This window comes from Salmo trutta, chromosome 4, assembly GCF_901001165.1.
Source record: "Salmo trutta chromosome 4, fSalTru1.1, whole genome shotgun sequence".
NCBI classification, from domain to species: Eukaryota; Metazoa; Chordata; class Actinopteri; order Salmoniformes; family Salmonidae; genus Salmo; species Salmo trutta.
The window spans coordinates 20,939,434-20,947,877 of NC_042960.1; the positions used below are offsets into that span (position 1 = coordinate 20,939,434).

Sequence of the window (8,444 nt, forward strand, 5' to 3'; positions counted from 1 at the left end):
ATTCTTCAGTTGTGCAAACCAACAGTTTCCTCAGCTGTCCGGGTGTCTGGTGTCAGACGATCCCGCAGGTGAAGAAGCCGGATGTGAATGTCTTGGGCTGGCGTGGTTACATGTAGTCTGCGGTTGTGAGGCCATTTGGACGTACTGCCAAATTCTCTAACACAACGTTGGAGGCGTCTTATGGTATAGAAATTAACATCCAATTCTTTGGCAACAGCTTTGGTGGACATTCCTGCAGTCAGCATGCCTATTGCACGCTCCCTCAAAACTTGAGACGTCTGTGGCATTGAGTTGTGTGACAAAACTGCATGTTTTACAGTGGCCTTTTATTTTCCCCAGCACAAGGTGCACCTGTGCAATGATCATGCTCTTTAATCAGCTTCTTGATATGCTACACTTGTCAGGTGGATAGATTATCTTGGCAAAGGAGAAATGCTCACTAACAGGGATGTAAACAAATGTGTACACAACATTTGGGAGAAATAAGCTTTTTTGTGCTTATGGAAAGTTTCTGAGATATTTTATTTCACCTCATGAAACATGGGACCAACACATAACATGTTAAGTTTATATTTTGGGGGGAATTCATGAGGAAATAAATATCAACTGGATATGGAAAGTACAACGGGATGCATGCTTTTCCTCTGTGCATTTCAATAGTCCTTCCATTCATCAGGAGTGAGTTGAAATAATTTGACAGGTGTAAGCAAATTCTCTGAACACATCATCATTCACATTGACTTCACCTCTTCTGTGTTTTTAGATCACCACAGATTGCATAACAGAGGAGACAAGGACAAACCATTTTGTCCTGTGGAGAGAGAAACCCCCATCTTTTAAACTGAAATAATTTGAGATTATGAACGATGCCTGAGACATAGATATATGATTTAAGTTGCCCCTAAACCTTTAGGTGTATCCCATTTGTAGCCAACTACCCACATCACACACACACACACACACACACACACACACACACACTGGATGACTATGCAAATAGTCCCAGCCTATTTAATTTCCTCTTGAAGTTCTAATGAAATTATTATTATATGGGTGAAATTATGAGTATACAAACATTTACACGTTTGCTTTGGAAGGATGAATAAATCAATGAATGACTGAAGCCAATGCACAAATAAATATATAACAAATAGAATAGAATACAATACAATAGCATACAATAGAATGGAATACAATGTATTTTTCCCCAGAAAACAACGGTAAGCTACTTTGTCATACAAACATCACATTGGCCTATGTATCAAACAACATTAATGAAATTAGCTACTTTCTATGTATTTGCCTCATTATAAACTGTCCAATCAGATGACACCAACTCTGCCAACGTTCATTGGCTACATGTTTTAGCGTCATCTTCCGCAATTGCGTCTATTCACCAACACATCTACGCGTCTTCTCTATTTATTTCTATTGCACGGACAATTTTTACGCACCGGTCAAGACTTGAGCTTCTAAGATAGCGTAATGACGCAAACGGACCACAGGAAATATCCAGCTCAAACTAAAACCTGCCTATAGTTTCATTCAAGATGGTTTTAGAAACTATTTCAAGGATCATAAAAATCCAGCTTCCAGCCTACCTCAAGAAGCTCCCCCTTCCCGAAACGATTGGAGGATTTGCGAGGTTAACAGGTAAATGGTTACAATGTTGCAATGGTGAGAACAGGAAAGACAGAAAACCTTGTCCCCATGCATGCACGCCTACAAGATTAGCCACAGTAGTTCGCCAGTTTTAATGTGTTTTTTTCAAATGTCTTATAGATTGTCGGGGTTTTCTGTGTGGCTGTAAAAGTGCTAATCCACTTCATATTGAATAAAGATCCTTACTTGGCTCAAGTCAAGTTGATTGAACATTGAAGGATAGTTTAACAGTGCACTACTTTGAGATACGTTTGCTTGTACAGTTACAATGTATCAGACTCAGAGAGTGGAAACATTGTATCAAGTGTACCGTAGGTGTAGGCAAACAAGTGTTTTGTTTGTATGTAGCACATTTCCTCTCTTGGCTATGGAAGGGAACTAAACCATGTTATTCCAAGCATATGAAACATGAGGCTACAACAAAATAGATGTACAAATTAAAATCCAAGTTGAGGCTATTTTATACTTTGATATACAGGCTACAGTGATGCGTGTTTTACACACTCCTGTGTGCATAAGCAACAATCTCCAAGCTTCAGTTGATGTAGCTCATTGCTTGACATGAACAAAGTATATGTTATTAGCAGTGATGATTCTTGCTCTCATGGCAGGCAGGCATATTGAGACCAGTCATTCAATGAAGCAAAAGTGTGTAGCTTCTGAAAATCACCTAAAAACAGAGGAAACCAACTATAGGCCTATTGGCGGTCTAAATGTTTATAAGACGATAATAACACTTGAGAAGCCGCTTAAAGTAAAACGTTACCAACTAGTCACATGTAGGCTATAAGACTCACTGGACAATAACTTTATAAAAGTTCCTTTTGAAACTGCTGCTAATATAATTTGATGTCATTAAACAGTGCGTCTACAAACCTTTCCTTTGCCTTAGCTGCAAAACACTAAATACGCTCTCATAGTATTCCCATAGAGCAGTTTAAATCTAGGACTGCGTGCTTACTCAATGGAGAACAGATTCCTCTCACCCTACACCTGAACGAGGCTCACACTAGCTTTTCTGAGTAGTTGTGAGAGGAAAAAGGTCTGATGACAGTAGCTGTCAGTGCACAACATTGAAAAGTTAGGCCTTGAATTTAAGTACTATGACAAACCCACTGTAAATATTGGTTTTAAATGAGCTATGAGACCTCTTAGTTGTTTCAAGTTTTGACAACTTGAAGAAACGCTTACGTTTGACCTTTGGGGTGAACGCTGAATGCGCCCCTATAGAAAGTGTCAGATTTGGGACCTAAAAATAGCCCTAAACTAGTGGCTGGGGTTCTCAGTTGGGCCTTCATACCAGATATCCTTGAGTGTGGAGATGACATGCCCTTTGCTAAGGAAAGGAGCAGACCTGGGTTCAAGTAATATTTTCAAATGCTTTGAGTGTTTTCCCCTATTCTGTCTGGATTGCCAGATGGGAGGGGTATGCAGTTTTGGGACTATTCTATTTGTCCATTAAGCCAGGCAAGCTCAATCAAGCACAGATAATATTTGAAATGAATTCAAATAGGATTTGAACCCAGGTCTGGAAAGCAGTAGTGGTAAATTGTGGTTTCTCCCATTGCCCTGAGGTGCTCCATACTGAGGATCATTGACGTTGTAAACACTGATTTAATAAGACTTCGCTAGCAAATCTATAGGATATGCATGAACATGAAGCGACTGGAATAATTGGCATGGCAATGGAAGCTCAATTATAGTTAATTTCATTGCTGTGTAGCTTTGAAGTTATAACTTGCCTGCAGTCAGTAGCATAAGTACTGAGGTTTTTTCCAGCCCTATATTATATTTGTTATTTTAATGTTTTCACTCTCAGGAAAAGATGGGAGTCAAGTGAAATGTCCCTGCAGGAATCTAAAGACACTATGGCTGCATTTAGACTGTCAAAAGACCAATTAGTGGAAAAAAATATAAGGGGTTACACAAGGGACCAATTCTGGTATTCTTTTCACTAATTGTTTACCAATCAGATCAGCTCTGAAAAAAATGTGATGTGATTGGAAAAAAGATCAGAATTGGATGCATGTGTAAACGATGCCTCCGCACAGCCAAATTCAGCCTAGCAGCTTCAATGATGAGCGCCTCATTCAATTATTTTATTATTTTGTTCGGATATGGTGTTTTTACATTTGCCTTTTGAATTCGAGATAAATCGTATAATGAGATTAACATTCTCCCATTAGGCACCCTTCTTTTTAATCAAAAGCCATTTAATTTGATTGCCGTGAAATTCAAATACACATCCCTCAAAGGTGCCATAGGCGGCATAGCATCGGACACTGATACAGAACACCCCAGGCAGAATGTTATGGGAACCGCAGGGGTGGAACAATTTGTGGAGATCCAACATCTCTGTGTGTGTGTGTGTGTGTGTGTGTGTGTGTTTGTTTTCTTCCCAGTCTCTGAATGGCTCCGGTTGCTGCCTCTCCTGGGAATCTTGGCCCTGCTGGGCTACCTCACCATCAGGCCCTTCCTGCCCAAGAAGAAGAAGCAGAAGGACAGCCTGATCAACCTGAAGATCCAGAAGGAGAACCCCAAAGTGGTCAACGAGATCGATATTGAGGACTTGAAGAGAACAAACGTCTGCTACTGCCGCTGTTGGCGCTCCAAAACGGTAAATTGGACTAGAAGTAGAGTTGAATGGTTATTGCTAACACTACACAATCTTAGTAATTTCAGGACCCATATTGCCTAGTTAAATAAAGGTTAAATAAATATTCACAAAGTCTCTCAGTAGGAGTGCTGAGGATCAATGTTGCATGATAGATCATAATGAATAAGACTATATGGACAGGGGGAACCTAATCCTAGATCGCATTTCTACTCTGAGACGCTTTTTGAATACAGGCCCTGATCAGCCCTTATGCATTGGGGCCAAGGGAATTGGATGGGGGGGTTGGCTTGAGATTGGTTTTAGATCATGTTAGACGCAAAGATTTATAGCTATAGCTAGTGGTCTTCTAACCTCAGCAATTTATGCGGATGTCAGCAGTTTCTTTTTACATTCTCACTGTCTTTTGAGGCCAAGGGGAAGCATATGACTAAATAAATGGTCAACTATGCAGGTGGGGCTCTAGTTAGCCTATTTATAAGCAATGCCTCGTACTGTGTGTATCAGCTAATATTAAGTTGTTTCCTGTTGCAGTTTCCTGTTTGTGACAAATCACACATAAAGCACAATGAGTTGACTGGAGACAACGTGGGGCCTCTCATACTCAAGAAGAAGATATTATAATCCATCTTTAACACTGTATGGGAGACGTCCATCTTTATTCCCTTCTTCTGTCTTTAGTTTCTTTAAAAAAATCGATGTATTTTTTTGTCTGTATTTTAGGGCATGGCCTTTTGCACTCTGCCAATTTGTCTTTTGTTTTGGTAAAAAAAAATGATATGGCGCATACTTTGCTTTTGGTAGTGATATGCTGCAAAAATGTTGGTGGCGCCTTAACTCCTCAAAGATTTTACCATCAACACTTTTGTGAATCGTATTTATTTGAACTTGCCAATAATGGGCAATAACTGAGAAGGTTTGAAAGGTTTTATGCTATCACCACTCCCTCTTATTGTCTCCTGACAAGTTTTTGTACAGTGGCCATTTTCCAGTCCAGCTATCTCTCACTCTCTCGTTAGAAACAACAGTTAACCTTGGTCTCCTTGGTAGCGCCACGCAGTTCCAAACTATTGGGACCACATTGAGGGGATTTTGAACTTCAATCACGACTGCAATTGGGGTAGCAACCTGCTATTTAGGGTAGTAGTATACTTTGTTAGGTTGAAAGAAAAACTTTACTTAGCCTTTTCAGTCTCCGAACTACTGTAAGCTTGAAGTCTTTCACTTGCATACAAAAACACTTACAGGATTTTTCCCTGCCATTTCTCTTTGTTCATAACCTTATAAAACATGCCTTAATTCTGTCTTCATGCTATATTGTGTGTCCTCATATTCAAAACTGAAGATCTTAAGACATTTTAGAACATTTTAAGCACTAAACCCCTCTCCTCAAGAAACAATGAACCCTTGTTTTTCTACACCAAAATATTTAAGTAATTATTTTTTTTGCCTTTACAGTATCAAACATGTCAGTTGTCCAATTTACTTTGCATTCAGACAATGTCATGCAAATATTTCTTAATTCATTCAACAACATAACATTTAAAGAAGGGATCTGCTCCTTTGGTTACTGATCCTTACATTAATGACCAATTACAGTACATAGATCTGTATTTTCACGTTTTACTGGAATTTAGGCAAACTGTGCCGGCCTGTGTACTTTTGTAAAATAAAAAAAAGTTACTTTGTTTCCGAAAATTAGTTTTGTCAAATGGCCAGAAGAAAGAAACAGATAGGCCTTGACGTTTTGGGAACTGATTAGACAAGTGATTTACAATCATTTGACAGGTAATATTTTCCATGAGTTTGTCTGAACAAAAAGGTTGACAACTATTGGATGGTGTTTTCATACTCCAACATGTCCAGCACCAGTTACTATTTGCATCTGCTTTCCATTCCAAAACATTGACGCTAGGACCCGACCTGTGCTTTCTGATGGTGATAGGAAAATCTGACCCTTTATAATAAAATATCACCACATTAAAGATAAGAACTTTGCTCATCTCTAACACACAACAAAAACATGACAACTACAATACATGTGGGGCGGCAGGTAGCCTAGTGGTTAGGGTGTTGGACTAGTAACCGAAAGGTTGCAAGATCAAATCCCTCAGCTGACAAGGTTAAAAAAATCTGTCGTTCTGCCCCTGAACAAGGGGAACCCACTGTTCCTAGGCCATCACTGAAAATAATAATTTGTTCTTAACTGACTTGCCTAATGTAGCAACTACTTCTACTCTGAGTGTTAAAAACATTAAGGACAATCTAGAGGCGAAAGAAACGCACACTTATTTAGGCGAGGTGCTGTCTAGCGAAGTAGAACACTTAGAAAATAAAGGAGAGCCGCACACTCTAGGAGTTCAGATGCAAAAAGAATTATGTCCAACGTTTTGACAGACAAGCTGTCTTCATCAGGGTATAAGACAGCTTGTCTGTCGAAACGTTGGACATAAATATTTTTGCATCTGAGCTCCTAGAGTGTGCGGCTCTCCTTTACTTAAAAAAAACCCATTAAGGACACCTGCTCTTTCCATGACAGACTGACCAGGTGAAAGCTATGATCCCCCATTGATGTCGCTTGTTAAATCCACTTCAATCAGTGTACTGTAGATAAAGGGGAGGAGACAGGTTAAATAAGTATTTTTAAGCCTTGAGATGTGGATTGTGTATACGGTGCATTCGGAAGGTATTCAGACTCCTTGAATATTTCCACATTTTGTTAAGTTACAGCCTTATTCTAAAATTGATTAAATCACCCCCCCCCCCCCCCCAATCTACACAAAATACCCCCCAATGACAAAGCAAAAACAGGTTTTAAGATTCTCACATTTTATTAAAAATAAAACTGAAATATCACATTTACATAAGTATTCAGACCAAAGTACTTTGTTGAAGCATCTTTGGTAGCGATTACAGCCTCGAGTCTTCTTGGGTATGACGCTACAAGCTTGGAACACCTGTATTCGGGGAGTTTCTCCCATGCTTCTCTGTAGATCCTCTCAAGTCTTGTCAGGTTGGATGGAGAGCATTACTGCACAGCTATTTTCAGGACTCTCCCAAGATGTTCAAGTCCGGGCTCTGGCTGGGCCACTCAAGGACATTGAGACTTGTCCCGAAGCCACTCCTGCATTGTCTTGGCTGTGTGCTTAGGGTCGTTGTCCTGTTGGAAGTTGAACCTTCGCCCCAGTCTGAGGTCCTGAGCGCTCTGGAGCAGGTTTTCATCAAGGATCTCTGTACTTTGCTCTGTTCATCTTTCCCTCGATCCTCACTAGTCTCCCAGTCCCTGCCGCTGAAAACCACCCACAGAATGATGCTGCCACCACCATGCTTCACCGTAGGGATGGTGCCAGGTTTCCGCCAGACGTGACGCTTGGCATTCAGGCCAAAGAGTTCAGTTATGGTTTCATCAGACCAGATAATCTTGTTTCTCATGGTCAGAGATCTTTAGGTGTCTTTTGGCAAACTCCAAGATGGCTGTCATGTGCCTTTTACTGTTGTGTGGCTTCTGTCTGGCCACTCTACCATAAAGGCCTGATTGGTGGAGTGCTGCAGAGATAGTTGTCCTTCTGGAAGGTTCTCCCATCTCGACAGAGGAACTTTGGAGCTCTGTCAGAGTGACCATCGGGTTCTTGGTCACCACCCTGACCAAGGCCCTTCTCCCCCGATTGCTCAGTTTGGCCAGGCGGCAAGCTCTAGGAGTCTTGGTGATTCCAAACGTCTTTCATTTCAATGTTGCAGACATTTTTTGTTCCCTTCACCAAACCTGTGCCTTGACACAATTGTGTCTTGGAGCTCTACAGACAATTCCTTTGACCTCATGGTCTGGTTTTTGCTCTGACATGCACTGTCAGCTGTGGGACCTTCCATATAGACAGGTGTGTGCCTTTCCAAATCATGCCCAATCAATTGAATTTACCACAGGTGGACTCCAGTCAAGTTGTAGAAACATCTCAAGGATGATCAATGGAAACAGGATGCACCTTAGCTCAATTTCGAGTATCATAGCAAAGGGTCTGTTAGCAGTTGATGTTACTCAATAACACAGACCCCAAAGCAAATCAGGGGGAGAAAATAGGTTTATTCAAAGAGGACAAATCATAGATGTTATGCTGAGAGGTAGATGTTCATTCTCCCCTGTCCTCAGTGATTCTCTCCACAGAACAAAGCA

General features: G+C 40.6%; 1 protein-coding gene across 1 annotated transcript; it reads left to right on the forward strand.

The window, feature by feature from the left end:
• Positions 1-1,401: 1,401 nt before the first annotated feature.
• LOC115192030 (CDGSH iron-sulfur domain-containing protein 2A) lies at positions 1,402-6,263 on the forward strand. Its single transcript, XM_029750117.1, has 3 exons — positions 1,402-1,653; positions 4,065-4,279; positions 4,811-6,263. The coding sequence occupies exons 1-3, from the start codon at positions 1,551-1,553 to the stop codon at positions 4,898-4,900; spliced, it is 408 nt and encodes a 135-aa protein (XP_029605977.1). The 5' UTR covers positions 1,402-1,550; the 3' UTR covers positions 4,901-6,263.
• The last annotated feature ends 2,181 nt before the right edge of the window (positions 6,264-8,444 follow it).

Bases quoted from the DNA above. Each gene is read 5' to 3' on its own strand.
- LOC115192030 (XM_029750117.1), top strand. From the start codon at position 1,551: ATGGTTTTAGAAACTATTTCAAGGATCATAAAAATCCAGCTTCCAGCC. The intron at 1,654-4,064 runs GTAAATGGTTAC...TTTTCTTCCCAG, and splicing joins AGGATTTGCGAGGTTAACAG to TCTCTGAATGGCTCCGGTTG. The intron at 4,280-4,810 runs GTAAATTGGACT...TTCCTGTTGCAG, and splicing joins GCTGTTGGCGCTCCAAAACG to TTTCCTGTTTGTGACAAATC.